Here is an 18,777-nt window from a genome sequence, read left to right as displayed (position 1 = left end):
TTCACTGGATAAGACTAAAAATGTCCCCATTCAGGCATACTAAATACCTTGGTCATAAACTTTTATTTCTCTTGACAAGTGTAAAATGTCATAAGCGCTATTAAAACTTCAATTTAAACCTCTGGTTAAATACGACATAACTTAAAATGTTACAAAAGCTACAATTTCCACTTTGGATACTAAGAGACTGAGATTAGAAACTGTTTTATTATACTCAGAAACCTAAATTAAACATCAGATGTACTTTATTAAAATTTAGGCCGCACTTAATAATGATCTTCAAACATATGAGCTGCTATAATTTAGAAATGGCTTTTCTGTTATCCCTTACCATGTAAAATGAAAGAAAGTCATGCTGCAACACAGAATTTAAGTAAATTAAAGTAATAACTTTGTGTTAACATATGCTGATGCATATAAGGGATATTGATGATGGAGGCTGAATAATCTTTTGTTCCGAACCTCTTTTAATACAACAAATGATCTTCAGGTAATTTAAACTAAAAGTCAGAAGGACAGATTAAATGATTTCCAAATGATCCTTCCAGCACAGTTCCATTCTTATTAATAAAACCTAGTTTTGTTTTATTTCACAGTTTTCATTCTAGGAAATGTAAAGTAAAATAAAAAACCTAGCATTTCTCTTTTGGATTATGCTAAGCAAATACAGCCTTCCGTGAATTTACTTAAGAATATCTAGGATCCATTTCACATATTACTTTTCTTGATGAATGATGGTACGGATATTAATAGAGGTTTGAGTATCCCCTTCTCTGATTAACATTCCACTCTGTAAATATTCATATGTAGGAAGCAATTTTTTTCCTTATTCATCCAGGCACATGTATTTTTGTGCTCTCCCAAGCTTATCCCTACCACACCAGTACCTGCAGCACCGCCACCCCCAGCTCTCTCTCTTCCCGTCCCTGTCTCTTTCTCTTTCTCCGCCCCCTTCTCCTTGAATCTCTTTCTCTGTTACTCTGGATATGCTTCCCGCTGTATCCCTCTTTTGCTTTTCTTTCTGTGTGTTTCTCTCCCTCCATTTCTGCCCCTGAATGCTGTCTCTACCAGTCTCTTACATACCCCTCCCCACTCTGTGCCTCCACTCCTTACTGGTTTAGAAACCCCGGACAGTTCACCGAAAATCATACTTCACCTGCTTCTCTTTTTAAAAATCAACCATTGCTGTTGCCTCAAGAATAAGTACTTTTCTACATTGATAATGCCAGAACCTAAGAAGTAACAGTGCTGATGTGATTAAAATGGAAGTTTTCTCGTGTCCTAAGTATTGATTAGTTTCCTGATTATACTGGAAGAAACCACTATTTCATGATAAGCGTGGAATATTACATTTCATTCTATGTAAGGGAATTTATTAATGAATAAAATGAATTCAGTGAATGAAAAAAAAAAAAAAAAAATCAACCACATTGGGCTTGCGTTCCCAAAAGGTGTTTGGGGCTCTAGGAGATGAGCAGGGGTCTATGAAGTCCAGTTCACCACAATGTATACCAGTGCTTCTCAAACTTGAATTTGCATGTGAATCATATGAATCACCTTAAAATACTGTTTAAATACAGCGTCTGATTCAGGTGGTCAGGAGGGGGGCCCAACATGCAGCAGCTCTAACTTGCTACCAGGTGATGCCAATGCCTCTGGTCCATGGAGCATATTTTGAGTAGAAGCCTCCAGCTGCTGCCTGTAGTAGACCCAATCCTTCCCACATCTGAGTTTGCCTCCCCACACATTACCATCCACGTGGGTTTCTTCTCTTTCTTATCCATATCATGCCTAGTTGCTGCAGCATCTAGATTTCCATTGGTTTTTACATCTTATTTTAACTAAGCTTTTCTAAAAAAATATTTCATCAACCACAGACCAAAGCCTAAGATTGTAATGAGAAATGTAAAATATTACTATGTTATAATTTTCCTTTGATTTCTCATCAAATTTGCTTCATTAAATATAAATCTATTGGACTATGATAATAGCTTTACATATAATATACAGATTACTGGCAAAGTACAGGAATGCAAATCATTCTACTTTACAGAATACTTATTTTGTGTATTTTTTTCCCCCCTATCCAGAAAGAAAAAGAGAAAGTAAAGATGGTTAGGTCCTGTTTTGCACATGTAAAGTTTCGCAAGGGAACTTCAGAAAATCCCTTCAGGTACCATCAATACTAATTGTTTCCTTATCAGTCAGGAAGTTTAAACCCCTGTGTTTTCTATCAGCCAGTCATTACACTCATAAACACAGTTGATGCTACTCAGAGGGGGGTCACTACACTTAGAGAGCCTGTCCTACACTTATTAGAGCCTAAAAAGAACTCATTTGACTTTTTGTACTAGTGGAAGTCAACTAAATTTCCTGAGTAATGTTATCGCCCAAAAGAGCCAATTAAATATTCCAAAGTCTTGAAAGAAAGAAAAACTCCCAGGGAAACAGTACCAAGACTGCATTCTAAGAGCTGTGCCTTCAAATGAGTGTTCGAGATCACGTGACCTGCTTGCCTTTACAAAGAAGTTGTGTGGCAATGAGATTGTTCCTTGAAGTGGCATTCTGATACTTTATGATGCTCCTCAGACATGGAATAAAACACTTCCAAGTTACATGTTAGATCACATCACTTACAATGGGCCAGGAATGGTGCTAGGCACTTGAGTCACAGATGGCTCCAGAGGAGGTGACTCTTGATTATTATAAGAGAGTGACCGGTGGAACAGGAAGAGAAGCACATTCCAGGCTGCGGAAACGGAGGAAAGTGCCATTTCTTGGGGCTGTGTTGGGCTGCAGCATACTGAACTACTGTCAGCCATTCAAAGCTAACATAACCTAATCCAAATTCTCAATTCCACTTTCATGGTCATAGACCTGACCATCAGCAATGACTGCGTCTCTTGCAAAATCTCAGCTTCTACTGACTCACCCTCCAAAGTTAAACCAAGTCTTCAATCTCCAAATCTAATCTTCACTTTTCTCTTCATCTCCATTACTACACCTATTTCAAACTAGCACCATCTCCTGCCTGTAATACTGCAATAGCTTCCTAACTGGCCTCCCCCAATCATTCTGCAATTCGTCCTCCCAACGTGCAATATGCAAGTATCACACGAGTGACATTTTAAACTATAAATCAGATCATGTCACCTCCATCACTGCCTGAAAATTTGCTGTGGTTCTCATTGCACTGAACATACAGTCCAACATCAATAACCCGGTTACAGGATCCTGCATGACCTGGCCCCCACCCATCTCTATAGCTGTTTCCCTTACTCATATGCCATACTAGCTATCTTTCATTTTCTCAAATATGTCCAAGTCTGTCATTTCTCATGGCCTTTTACATGTACTATTCTTTTTGCCTGAAACGCCTTTTCTTTTACTTTGTGTCTTGGTAATATCCACAGGTATTTCTGCTCTCAGCTTAACCCCAATCCTTCCTGGCACTTGGCACAATTTTAAGGATAAAGTTATTTGTATGGTTAGTTACTTATTTTCTGTCATCACAATCCCCTCTTCCCACTATTTTGTAATTTCTATGAAGGCAGAAACCATTTTCTTTTTTGTTCACCACTGAATACCTAAAACTAAGCAAAAGGCCTGGAAAGAGTTATTTAGGGAAAAATATCAATTTTTTGGATAAACTATATTTCGTTATTCTTCATATTTTTATTTAATGCCTGATTTTTTAAAAACAACATTTTTAATGCCCACATTGTGTAACTAAGAAAAGAACTTTTATGCCTTCAAAACATTCAATGGGGTTTTATTCTAATCTGACAAAAAAAGCTTGAATTGATAATTAATGAAAGGTTTAAGTTAATTTATATTGTATTAATTAAAATTAATTATACTAAGAATGTTTAGGTATGTTTTATTAAACTTGTCATTGAAGCAAAAATTTTTAAATAAATACAAATGATTCCCAAGTTAGTCTCTGTATGTGGGAAAGATGTCTAGCATTTAAATCACAAGTAAATTAGGAGGCTTAAAAGGAAGGGTGATATGATGATAAGATTTAAGAGATAACCAGATCTACCTGGTTATTAGTTTTTAAAGGCAGTATTGTTGATATGATGAGACACTGCCAAGAATTTCCCATAAATAACTAAATACTGAATTGATTTCCTGGAATGCTCAAGGGACTTTATATCTAAGCATCAAATAGTGTTGGAATAATCATCTTAGTACTTTTCAGCATGTATGGACACCATCTACTTTTTGAGAAAACAAAAGGAGTGGCTCATGAGACTGGTAATGGAATACATAACCTTTAACCCCAATACTACTGGATTGAATCTGGTCCAGGAAAGTGTATGTAGTAATATCCAGCAGATGGAACCTGTTTTGTAACATCCAATCTAGAGAGCTAAACTCTTCCATTTAGTCTTTATGACATAGCTATGTGTTCCAACATAGCCAATGCCTTTTTTTTTTTTAACCAACCAAGAGAAGAATGAATATTAATTGAATAGTAAATAGTTTTCCCTAGAGAACATATAGTGATGTTAGGATATCTAGAAGGATATCCACCCAACTTTCAACAGTGTTTAACTCTGGGCAAATGAGATTACAAGAACATGTATTTTAAAAGAGCAAGTATGTTCTATAATGCATGTGTTTAGAAATAAAATACAATAAGTTATTTAAAAATGATCTCTATAAGCTTACTAATCATATTCCTTAACCTGAGTTTGGGAGCAAAGGAAAGAAAATGTATGACATGTCCCCACTCTAAGATCTTTCTACAAATTTGCTAAAGATTAATATATGACAGTTGTGTCAGCCAAAGAAAAAACAATAAAAGTTTGCCTAAGAAATCAACTAAACGCATTTCTACAGCCCATAATTGGTTTAACTAAGAGTAGTTTCAAGATAGAATGTCACCTGTTTGTTATTTATGAATAAATAGTACATTCTCTGACACAGCCACCTCCTTTAACACCCATGTTCAAAAGGTCAGCGGACTTTGTCCTTTTCTACTAAAATACCCGTTGAAACTTAAACCTTCTCTTTATGCCCATCGTCACTGTCATCTCTCACATGGGCTATGAAATATGGGTTTCTGCTTTTATATTTCATACTAAATACTCTTTGGACAGATAAAACCAAAAAAAAAAAAAGAAGAAGAAAGAATTTTTATGTTATTTCAAAGAAAATGAGAACTGTCTCCTCTCTTAATGTAGTATAGAAAGGATACTGCTGTTATTTTTCTCAACAAATACAGAATTCACACTATATTTACTTGAAGACATAATGTTTCTATCCTCAATTTATGACACAATTTAAACCCGATATTTGGATGCAGCAAGTGATCTGATGGACCACGGAGATTACATGATTTTTCCCCCTGGTTTTCTGATTTTTATTTCTCAGTTACTTAAGATGATAAAATAACTACAAATCCAACTTAAAAATCCCCAAATAATTGTTATTTAAAGACAGCTATGGGTGGAATGTTTGTGCCCCCCCCAAAAAAAATTTGTATGTTGAAATCTTTATCCCCAATGTGATGGTATTTGGAGGTAATTAGGGTGGAATGAGTTCACTGGGGTGGAGCCCCCGTGATGGAATTAGAGTCTTTATACAGGGATAGAGACCAGAGCTTTCTCTTCACTATGTGAGGAAACCAGGAAGAGAACTCTCACCAGAACCTGACCATGCTGGTACCCTGGCCTCTAACTTCCAAGCCTCTAGAACTATGAGAAATAAATGTTTGTTGTGTAAGCCTCCCAGTACGTGGTATTCTTGTTAAAGCAGCCTGAACTAACTAAGACTGGCAACAACAAAAGACTATATTCTAACTGGTGGTAAAAACTCAAGTCTTTAGTAAATATAATCATGTCACAGAACTTAGCAATATTGTTTCTTTACTTAAGTGAAAAAACATGTGAATTCAAAAAGAAAATTTTAATGTTATCCCAACTGTAAAAGTTACAAAAATGAAATTTTTCATTTGACCCTAAGACAAAAATGATTTAAGTCAATACTATTTGCATGCCTTGCATTAACAATGAGAATCTAAAGATAAGGGTATATTTCTCATACCAGGAATTTCAACTCAAGATGGAATTTAATATACTTAATATGCTCTGTACTTAACCAGAAATTAATTTAAGAAAATTTAATTACTGAAACATTTTATTTAAATTTTAGTATATTAACACACATATCTTCAAATTCAAAATGAAGTCAGTCCATTTTGTAAATAAAAAGCATCCAGATCCCCTTTATATAAATAATCCTAGTGTCTGGCCATAATACAGGGAAAGAGAAGAAAGCAGTGAAACCAACAGCACCGACAATTAGATTTATGATTTATAATTATGTGCCAGTCACTGTGCTACACACTTTATATGCATTATTTCACTTATTCATAAATCAATTTTGCAACAGTCATTGCAGTTTAGAATATAAGTGTGCAACAAAGAAAGATATTTTAAAATCATTAAAATAAATGAATCTTTAACATTCTTCATTTGAATACTGAAAACAAAAATAATATATATATATAAATGCTTTAGAATCTCGTCAAAACATGGAAAATGGCAAAGTTTTTTAAAAAGATAAAACAGATTAGAGGAAACAAGAAATATTTTCAAAGATGCAATATAGAGCTAGTTCAATTTCAAAGATAAAAAGTCTTTCAAGGAACAATATATGTGTGTGTGCACACGTATAAAGGTCAACTTGATTGTGTGCACAATCAATCAATCGACATTTTATAATATAATGGCATATTCTATTTTCACCTGCTCATCGGTACCATTTTACTGCCAGGAGTAATCCTTCCATCTTCAATGCTCCAGATTTTAGAAATACATTCTACTGTACCAAAACCTGGCTCCTTAGCATACATGTCAGTACACTTTCTCAGTTTATCCAAAGGAGGAAAATCAGATAATTCAAATTCTAAATCACTCTATAAGGAGAATTGTTTAATAACAATGAAAGATCATAGTGTATTGAAAGTAGTGGGAAAATATTACTTTAAAATATAAACATTTTACCTCAAAGTAATTACTATTAAAAAGCACCCCAGTTAATAAAATCTGGGAAGATTAATCTCTGATTAATTGGACAAAATTATTTTTTTCTGGAAAGACAGTTCTGTGTTTTGCTGCTAAGACAGTCAGCAGATGTCTGCCAAATCTGAAGGGAATTTCTCTTCCTCAGGAGAAAACAGCTTACATAGGAAACAAATAGCCATATGCTGACTATGTACTACTTAGCAGATGACGTAGAGAGACATGTTCTGTAATCGAAAGCATGAGGGTCAAGGTTCAAGTTAATTTTCCTTAAAATTCAACGCAATTACCCAAGATCGAGTTACTTATTATTTAATAAGTTGTGTCGAAGAACTGTGCTATCAATTTGTGCCAGGCATAAAATAAAGTTCTAAATTTACTAACTGGTAATGTTGAGTATAGAAGAATAGACCCGTAAAATATTTTTCTAAACATTTAGTAGACTCTCAAATAGAGCTAATACGAAACAAAAAAATACTACTTGCAATACCATTTTAGAAAGCTGGGTTTGAAACTGAGTTAAACAGTGAATTTTCTTAAGTCTTAGAAACAGCAATATATTCTAAATTTACAAATTAAAGTCCTCATCAAGATATATCATTCTTGGCTTGCAAAGAAAAACAATAATTAAAAACACAAATTAAAAAAAATGCATCTGTGATAAAAATTGGTTTCCTTTACAGAGATAAGCTTCCAAAAATTCAAGGTGGAAACTTTAGGTGTAAGGACTACCGTATATTTCTTAGCATTCCGATTCTTAGACTTTATAATTGTGTGAGATAAACTTAATTGCATCAAAACTGAGTTTTCAAGAACAAGAATACAACTTTTACTACATGGCAAAGATCAGCACCTAAAGATCGGTCAGTGCTTTTCACTGGGTCCAACCTGGTTATAATTGCGATTTAAATGAAAACAAAAATAAATAATCCTAAAATAACCAATAAATGCAATCCTTTTGGTATATTATTTAAATTTAAATAAATATTAAAAACACAAAAGACAAGAATATTATCATTTCTATACAAAAATACAAGTTTTAAGCGACGTTCCATATCATTTTTTTCTCCACTGTTTGAGAGATTGACAACTGTTAGGAACCAAGAAATCCAGTTGTTATTACAGCTGTAAAACTTGGTTTAAAGGCAAATAAAACACAGATAAATGTTTTTAAAAGCATTACCAACAACTGTGCTGTGAAACCAGTGTTGCCTCAAGACACTTTTGTTAATGCTATTACTTTGGGCTATAGCGTCACTAAGAAATTAGACGAAATCTTTGTCTTCCTGTGTCTGAAAGGAAGAATTCTTTTGGAAGAATAAGAATAGTTCTTACTGAACTTCTGGCACCTAAACTAAGAAAATATGAAAAAAAATAGTAATATTCTCCAGGAAATAATAAAACCAAGCTGTAATAGTACTTTATAGATTTAACCTACAGCAAATATGACCCATGTTTCCCTGCCCTCCTTCCCCTCCTGTATTTATCTAACACACAAAAGGCTAATTTTGATTTTAGGATGCAAACATATTTTAAAATGGTGAATGAGCAGTAACCATTGGCTAAAATAAATAACTGAAATACATGTGAACTAAATTACTATATATCTATTTGTAGTGCACTGAACCATGAATTTTTTTAGACACAAAAACCCATTTTAACTGCAGAGTACTTAATTTTTCCCATATAACTTATGTGACCAAATAACACAATTTCTTTAAATAAAAACATGCTTTTAATTTTTACAATTTAACTAGTATAAAAATTATTGGAAGCAAACACTACTTGAACTCTTCTCATGGTTTCAAATAATTATTATCACTAATAAGGTGATCCTTATTATCAAACTACCCTTATTAACAGCAAACTATATTTGATAAATATATAATATCTATATACTTCTCCCTTCCCAAGTATATGAATTGTTACTGAATGTGATCTTAAAGTATTTTCTAGAGTAGTTTTATTAAATTTTATTCAGTAAATTATGATATCCTTTTTTCTCTGGAGCTTGACAACATTTTGGAATGTGTCAGGAATATCCCACTAACATTTGTGAACTATGCATTAAGGGACTATGTATTTGAATATTTTACTGGTAAAAGTTATATAATGCTCTTATGTCTGGTTTCAATTTCATGATCGTATATTTGTTGACTGAGACTGCAAGAGCTTTTCCCATAATGGACTCTCAAGGTAATGGAATGTCTAAGTTAGAAACAGAACTTAACTGGAAACTAATGGTGTCTTTTAAAATAACTGCACAAAAGCCAGATTAAAACAGACAGGTCTCTAAATCCCAGTGCATTAAGGATATCTTGATCATCTGAGGTAAAACTAGAGGTGTTTTGAAAAGGAAGATCTAGAGGGTAAGTGTTTAGACCCTCTACTCAAGTCTATAAACTTTTTAAAAAATTCTGACAATGATAAGAATACAAGGAGAGTAGAAAATAATACAGAAGCATGAGATGATCTTTGATATTTCTGTTGGTACACATTTCTTATAAAGAATTATAATTCCAGAGAATAAACAATCACTGTTTTTCCCTCCTCATCCTCAGTTTCTTACATACCACACACAGGAGTTGGCCTAGGTTATCTACATCATCTTTCTTGATTCTCTAAATTTGTTCTCAAATGTTAACTCACATTTATCTTCACAGAAAATAATAATTCTTAAGTATAATGGTGCCAAGCGTTAGAAAGGTGTTAATACCGTAACTTTGAAAGGTGACTTCGTCAAAACATATATATATGTCTTCTTATAAATAAGTTGAAACTTTAAAATTATTTTGCTTGTGCTACATTTAAAGTTGAGCTAAAAAAACAAAAAGAAAAAGAAAAATATCTTTCTGCTGTGATTATAGCTTTTATACATCTCACTGATTTAGCTCTAAGACCTTCACTGAGAATCAAGGCAATAAGAGAAAGTACAATAAGTTAATTATCAGTTAACTGTGAATAGAGAAATATAAACTTGGGTTTCAAGTAAATGTTTTAAAAATGTGAATGCCTAATTCTGACAGAGGTTTAAATGGTTACTTTAATTTTTTATTCTATCTAATTAAATTTTATGCTCATATCAGATATCTTTGGCCTTCTGTCTCAGGGTAAGTATTACATGGCTCTGTGAGTGTGATCAAATCATCTAAATTCTCTGGAGATGATTTCACATTAATAATATGATTGAGTTGGAATAATCGATCTCTAAATTCCTTTCTATGTCTATAATGTCATAATTATCTGCGGTTCCTTATATTCATGTTCTAGTTGAATGCAGGAGACAATGTTAGAGATTATGAAAACTGATTATATAACTAAAATTTTGAACATACATTGTAGTAAAATATCAATCGCCTTGGAAAACATTATATATAAATATAGACATAGTTATGTATACAGTTTCATATATAATTATAGACAGCTAAATTTAAAGTGATATTAAAATTTAAAGTGAATTAGATCTAAATTTCATTTGGTTCTCCAATCCCTATACAATTCTCAATTTCTGTCACATATACATATACACAGAAGGATTCTTTCAAAGGAATGAAATTTTCTGGCCACCTCTTGAATGTTGATTGAAAATAAGCCTAATTCTAATTCAAATACAATACACATCTAGACTCTCTATATAACAATTTAATCATTAGTCAACTAAATCCTTATTGAGGTAATTCCAAATGAGCAGCCTTTGGTATTTGTGTAGATAAACTCAACCATCAACTCCCTGAGGATTCCATCCACGTGTTTTCCTCCAAGGGTGCACTACAGTGTAGCCAAGATAATACAGTATGAGGCATATACATACATTTCTCTGGATATAGCTTTACCGAAAGTATATTTCTGAGAATTAGAAACAGTTTAAAACTACACCCTACACTACCAGTTGAAAGTATTTCTCCTAATGAAAACAAATGAAAAATATCCTACACTATTATATTTCCATAAACATCCTCGTTTTCTATATATTTAAAAGGAACAAAGGAGGGGAATAAATCCATTTCAGTGAGCGTGTTCTACAGAAAACAGCTCCAAAAAGTAAAACAAAGCACAGAGAACTCTGCTCAATACTCTGTAATAACCTAAATGGGAAAAGAATTTGAAAAAGAATAGATATATGTATATGTATAATTGAATTGCTTTGCTGTACACCTGAAAGTAACACAACATTGTAAATCAACTCTAGTCCAATATAAAATAAAAATTTTTTTTAATTAAAAAAAATTTTTTAAAAAGTAAAACAGTTCAACAACTATGTGTAAATCCCAATTTAGCTTGAATAACCAACTAAGATGAGAAATATAGAAAATTCAAACAAATAGATGATATTCATATACAAATCTAGAGATTTTCCTCAGGTAAAGCCTGTGATACAGGTTTACACTTTTATTACTGTGATCAAGGGAAACGATCCCATGTGGCCATCTCTCCAAACACAGAAAGCCCATTTTACTTACTGGCTACCTCCAGCGATGCATTGTGACTCACAGCCTCTCCGAGGTAATTCCTTGCTACACAGACATAGACCCCTTCATCAGGTCTACTTTTTCGTCCATGCACTATACGTAAGAAAAATAAAGATCCACTTGGCAGCAACATTCTGTGTGAGCGAGGGTCATCTTTGTCTGTCTCCACTCTCTCCCCACCTTTGTACCATTCAATGGTGGGTGTGGGGCGGCCTTCAGCTTTGCAGTTCAAAGTTGCAGGTTCTCCTTTTGAGACAATTAGGTCGGAAGGGTGTTCAACAATGCGAGGTGGAAAATCTTCCTGACGAAGACGGGAGCCTGCATAAGAATTGACAAAATATCTTCATTTCATCACTTGAAAACAATGAAAAGTCTTATTTCAAAAGCATAGGCGTTAGCACTACTATCTAAACACTGCATACTAACGACCTACTCTTCCTCACCTCCTTACTAACTAATCCTTCTGGTGTCCACCTTGACTATACCTTCTAATTCCTGAATCCTTTTGACCCACCACTTAGACAGTGCCCTTGCTAAAACTTTGTCTGTACAAATCCTGTCTGCTCTCCAAATCCCTTGTCCACAGATCCTTTCAGAACCCATCTGTTTGTACCATGTACGTGCCTGTTTTTGCAGAGGAATGTGTTAGAGAATTGTCGACTATTACAAATAATGGCATGGCTCCCTGGAATTGCATTTTTAATGAGACATCAATCAACACTTTAGCAAAACATATGTTATATAATGATAAACATTTATGTTAAAATATATATGATGGAACTGTTCTTTACATAGACTTTTATATTTTTCTAAATAATAAATATATATGTGTATATATGTGTGTGTACATATATATATATATATATACTTTCCCAGAGTTTTTATTAATAAATTAAGTTCACTTGTCTCCAATAATTATGTTACTATTTTAGTAGACTTCAAAGATGAAATGTTAAATAATGGAGTTTAAATAATTAAATATAACATTCAATGGAAAAGGATACTAGGTGAGAGGCTACATTCTCGACCTTATGTATTACTTAATAAGTGAAGGCCTGAGTGTATGTGTCATTTAAATATTTTCTGTCTGTACCTTATTTTTTTCAATGAGATTATAATCTCTAAAAGAGGGATCAAGTTTCATATTTTTAATATTCCTACCTTATTGTTGCCATGGATAGATTTCATATGTAAAAATCTTAGAGATTTCTCAACTTCAACAACCAAACCTTAAACCTTGTTCTCATCTAGTGTTCCGATCTCAATAAACAATGAAAAGTAGAAACCAGTCTCGCTTGACACCCCTCTTTCTGTCCTCTAACCCTCCCCCAAATTTCTTAAATCAATCTACTCATCTCACTCTCTACAGCCAGCTACCATCCCAGATCAAAGTACTATAGATTTCCACCAGGATTTAGGAAAGCTCTTAAATAGCTTCACTTCAATGCAGCCAAATAACGGCTCTGAAATACAAATACAATCTGGGTCCTCCCCTACTTCAGTGGCTCTTAAAATAAACTCATTGCTCTTAAAATCTTTAACAAGACCTACAAGAGCCAGTGTGTTCACTACCCTATCTAGCTCTCAGGACTCTTCCTGTTCCACTCCTTGCTCTGCTTTCTTCACCCCAGTCTTCTGTTAGTTCCACAAATATATTAAGCTTCTTCCTACCACAGGCCTATGCCTGCCACAGCGTCTGGGATCAAAATGATCTTACCCTAGTTCATACCCATTCTTCTTTCAAATCTCGACCTTCCCTGATCTTTACCACAAAACTTAAATGCTTCTTTTTAGCAAGGGTATGAAACTACCTATGGTAAAATAATCAGAATTGTGTTTTAAATTTATTTGTTTGATGCTTTGAACACTGTCTGTCTTTCCCATTACGCTGTAAGATCTGTGGGTCTGATTTTGCTCATGGTTGCTTCTCTTATGCCTGGCAGAGTGCTGAACACACTACAGATACTCAATAAATATGTGTTGAGTAAATAAAAAAATAAACGAAGTGCTAACAGCAAAACCCTATTTGAGTGGAATGATCTGAAGCTACATCTCTAATTTGTAACTACTGCAGTTACTATTTCTTAATGAAATGATAAATGAATGATGAAACTAAAAGATCTATTATTTGCTTATGTCTACCACAAAACAAAAAAATTATAATCTGAAATATTGAGTAATAGTTTTATAACCTGAAATATTGAGAAATAGCTTTAGTTCAGTGCATGGTATACAGCATACTATAAATCCTTTAAATGAAACCAGGCTCTAAAAGAGGAGGAAATAAGCCAGCTACATGGGAAAAAAATTACTTGGAAACTCGTGGTCTTTAGCAAAGGCTATACTGAAGGCAAATGAAATTTAAATTGAATTTAAGATTGCTCAACCACAAGTCCTGTATAGCTTCAGAAAATAAAGCATTGTAATATATTACTGGCCTTTATTTTGGCTATAATTATGAAAGCTGGATGCTAATGAAGATCAACTGCTGAGGTAATATATATTTAATTTAAGCCAATTTTATTTATATTCTGTAAGTCTATTTCAGAGAGGAGACAGGGATGTACAGGTTGCTATAAGAATACAAAGAATGGGCACTTAACACTGCCCAAGAAAGGCATACCGACACATGAAACTTGAGGTAGGTCTTGAAAAATGAGTCAGGAAGAAAAGAAAGGATTTCACTCAGAGGCACAGCTACAAAAGCATATGGTACAGTGGGACCTGTAGGTAGGTTAGTACAGCCTCAGTATAAGGCAGGTGTCAGATGGGCTTTGTACATCAAGCCAAAGTTCTGGAACCTAAATGAAGGCAACAAGAACATTCAAATATTTTAAGCAAGGGACTGCATGCTTAAGTTTGGTTTTAAAGAGCTCACTCTTGATAGTATGAAACTAGACTGCAGCAGCTAAGCTAGGAAGGGATTCGTTAGGACACTTTTACACTCTTTAAACAATAAATTCTGAAAGCTTGAACTTGGATCTTGACAGACAGAAAGGAAGACAAAAGGAAGAATCTAGAGATATTTAGTTACAGTATCAACAGGATCTACTCACTGGCAATGTGAGAGAAGATGGAAATGAAAAATGCACAAGATGGAGGAGAAGCAGAGGATAGAGAGATTCTGAGTTTCTGATCTGAGCAATGGGTGAAGGGCAGTCCCAATGAAGGTCAAGACTAAAAAAGTGGGATGTGGTGAGAGGAAGAAGGACAGAGATGATTTATTCAGCATGAGATGTAGAAAGTTTGGGATACTTCCAGAATATCCAAATAAGGATGACAAGTTGCCTATTAAATATCCAAGTTTGACCTCAGGAAAAAAATCTCAGTTGGATCCATATATGAAAATCAAGTTGGAGACTGAAACACTGGGAAAGAATAAAACTGCCTAGGAAGCGTGTATAGAGGAAGTAACGGCCAATTAAAGAACCTGGAGCTCACCCAGGCTCCACGAAAGTGCAGTGGAGCTCAAGACTCTCTCCGTCCCTCACCTACAGCCCCGTACAGCTGGACCACCGCCAATATGACTTTTGGGAGCGGAGAGCTCAGGCCCAAGTTTTCACCATGATGTTTGTACCGCAGCATTCAATAAAAGAGTTTCAGCAATAAAAATGCTCTCTATTCTATTAAAGGCTAAATTTTCAAAATACTCTGTGAAATATTCCTTTCTCAGATTGTTTACTCAAAAAAAGATCTGGGTTCTCAGGGTCTTTTAATCTTGCTAACACACATTATGTGCTCTAGAAGAAAAGTATAATATGCAGGATTTCTTAAACTTATTTGGCCACTGAACTCTATATTTTTCTTTTTATGGGACATCCCACTGAACTTTGCTTCTGAGGAACACACTTCAAAAGAAAATACACTCTGTTAGCATATAATAATCTGAAGAGAATGTACAGGGTTAGCAAAAAAAAAAAAAAGTTACTTGGCTGTAGAGCCAAAACTTTTGGAAATCACAATAAAAAACATAGAAATGCCACATTTCTCATCACGTATAACCTTCAAGAAAGGAACTTTCCAATTCCCATGTGATATTTATTACAAGTCATCACTTAACCTCAATAATAACAATTATAAATTGCACTCATCATCTCTATTAAAAACTATAATAAATTACCCTTTATTATCATGTCTAAGCAGGAAGAAAAGGAATGGAAAAGAAAACAAATATTAATTATCCATCACCTCCTTTGTCACAACAGCATCTTCATGAGGTGGGTGTTGTTATCTGGTACCCATATGGGGGAACTAAGCACTGGTGCTCGGCTGGAAGGTGGCAGTGCTGGGATCCAGTCCTAGTCAAATTCAAAATCCTTGCTCTTTCCCACTATTCCATAAATACTGCTAGGATTAATTAGTTAAAATCCATTCTTGTTTCCGACACTGGAAGTTGTTAATTTTGATTACTTTTATTTAAAATGTAGATAATGAAAACAGTAAGAAGCAGTCAAACCTGATAACATCTAATGTTCTTTTCCCATGCAATCAGAGAATATCTAACTGTAAATCATATGATTTCATAGTCACTTAACTCAGTAAAGACTTTCATGATGAACGAATGAGAACATAAAGCATTCCTTGTACTGTGTGAGCTTATCTAAATATGAGCTTGCATTTCTGAGTAGCTCTCCTATTTTATCAAGTTTTCATATTTGAGAACCTCAGTTTCTACACACTGTTTGCACAATTAAAATGAAATATCACTGATCCCCATTTTTTTTTTCCACCAGCATGCTTTGAGGGAAACGTCACCCAACTTCTATCAATAACTGTGATTCACTTTCTCAAAGAAGGACCTTGAGGGAGTTACACCAAGAATAATTAGGGAAGAACATATATAAATCTTAAAAGTTGTGTCCATCTCCACTCTGTCACAACACCTCTCTTTATATAATATTCTTGACTCACTATTCATAAAACGCCTTCTTTCTTCAATCATAAATTCTGAGTTCCTATAAATCACCCAACAACCACCATTTTAGTTATGCTACTTTGGGTATTTCTTATATAAGATAAAAGGTTTATATTACACTTGGCAAAACCAAATTCAAGGTTTCAACTATATTCTGCATAAGAAACTAAAAAGTTACAAAGAAGAGAGGGTAAAAGAAAGGGGCTGATGGAGTGAGGCTTTAACAAGGAACTATAATGATAATGTCAGCTGAATCCTGACAAGGCAAGGCAAGAATCCTGGTAGGACCTTGGGAATATAACACAATTGAATTCAGGAAAGGACAGCATCAGGGAAAAGGGCAGGGCAGGATTCCTTCAACAACTGCCCGGTTGGAAGATAAAATATAAACACGAGTGACTGAAATATCTAAATATTTATACAACCACAGCTGGAAAAAGATACACACGTAAGTGCTAAGTATTTCAAGGAAATATATCAAAGTCACATGAGATTTATTATGAGGAAACCAAACTCCTAGTTGGATGTAAACTGTTCCCCCCTTTAAGACATCGCATTTACAGAAACATAAGCAAGTAACCGTTTAAGAGACTGATTTGTTAATATTCTGCTGAGGTATGCAAACATACAAATATATAATTTTATTCTTTTTTCAAATGTATGATTTTATTCTTCTTTTCTAGTATAGCAGTAATACGTGTCTCAGGGTTTTGTTTGTTTAGGTTTTCAAGTCTGTTTCTTCTTAGCAGATTGAGCAAAGCAGTATTTATTTTATTAACAAAGTTTTGTTTTGATCCAAATTTCTTTTTCCTATTCCGTGGTAGGTAAAATGGAAAACCTAAATGATTAAAATATCCATTCGTATCATGTATCATATTAAAACATCTTGCTGCACAAGAATGCCTGTAATATTGCTAAAAGCACAAGAGAAACAAGTTCAGTGAGTAGCTGACATATGCACAATGAATATTAATAGACAATTTGGTGACATTTGCCCAAAGGGGGGTGTGGAGAATATATATTTACCTTGACAACATACCTATATTTGTAAAAGAATACTTATATTCTTAAAAGAGCCTTGCCTCTTAACCTTTTTTATTTAAGCTCCATTTACATCTTAAGGAGCAAAAGTCCTCCAATTATTAACATAAATCCTATCATGGGCTCCAATCCTGTAATTTTCCTGTCAGAATTTCATCCTACAAGGAGATATTTGTTAAAAATAAGAAGACAGCACCCATTAATTACTCACTGTGCAGAGAGTAGACTTAAATATCCTCTACTGAGTTATACACATTTCCCAAGTACTCATGCTTACTGTAACTAAAAACAGAGCACACTCTACAGAAGAACTCGGTAATTTCACCTGAAATTTATATAGAGTAAAGGAATACAGGATGCATTAAAATAATTATATGATTAATGGATCATGCCATTTTCCTTAGATACTTTGTTCCTTCCTAATTCCCCTTGATTATAATCCCACCTAACAAATTGGGGAGAGGGATTTTTTCTAGTCAAAATTTAGAATAATCCCAATAATTAACTGAGTGTCACTGGTACTGTCTGTTACGATCTCAAATGATTACCAAAAGAGACCAAAATGAAATTCCAGGAATGAATCCCTGGTATTTTTCTAATATTTCTACAGAATCTAATATCATATGGCTGTGTCCCCAGAGATGTGAGAAAGACTGACAGTAGCATAAGTTAAATTTTTGAAACAATATTGCTTGCCCTTCCCCCTATTTTTAATAATATGATCATGGAATACAAATATTGCAGAAGCTACTATGGCATTAACTGCAAGAATTGCCTCAGCTGACTCAAATCAGCCAGGATTTCACTATAAGCTATAACTAAAGGGATTGAAGGGTTGAGTTGTTGAGTTGAGTTCATGCTTCCTATCTGCCCTTTAGTAAAATTTCCAATTAACAAACAAATAAGAGAATTTTATTTTCAATAATATGCCAAACAAAAATATTTGCATATCTTAAAGTCCAAATTCTCTCACTCTCTTACCCATCAGTTTACCTATATATCATGCCTATATTGCATTAAGACTTGTGCTAAGCATTGGCAACACAAAGAAAAATGAAATAAAATTCCTAACCTTAACAGCCAGAAGTTCACCAAAAGAGACAGAAATATTAATAAGGATAATATTGAAAAATAAGAGCCATACAAGGAGAGGTAGGAGGAGGAGAAGCTAGATTCCAGAAGAAGGAACTGCATTGGCAAGAAAGCATTAACTAATGTAGCTTTTGTGGGGAAATTTTATTAAATCTAGAGACCGTATTCAGTTTGAATGGGTTTAAATCTAGGCTCTGCTACTTGTTAGCTGTGTGAACTTGGATAA

General features: G+C 34.0%; 1 protein-coding gene across 1 annotated transcript in view; it reads right to left on the bottom strand.

Moving 5' to 3' along the window:
• The window catches only part of ROBO1 (roundabout guidance receptor 1), a 389,736-nt gene that overhangs the window by 299,475 nt on the left and 71,484 nt on the right, over positions 1 to 18,777 (bottom strand). The window contains exon 2 of the mRNA XM_007164102.3: positions 11,495 to 11,821. Within this exon, the coding sequence (XP_007164164.2) occupies positions 11,495 to 11,821 (327 nt within the window). The remainder of the gene's footprint in view (positions 1 to 11,494; positions 11,822 to 18,777) is intronic.

Source organism: Balaenoptera acutorostrata, chromosome 4, assembly GCF_949987535.1.
Source record: "Balaenoptera acutorostrata chromosome 4, mBalAcu1.1, whole genome shotgun sequence".
NCBI lineage: Eukaryota > Metazoa > Chordata > Mammalia > Artiodactyla > Balaenopteridae > Balaenoptera > Balaenoptera acutorostrata.
This window is presented reverse-complemented; position numbering and strand designations above follow the sequence as displayed.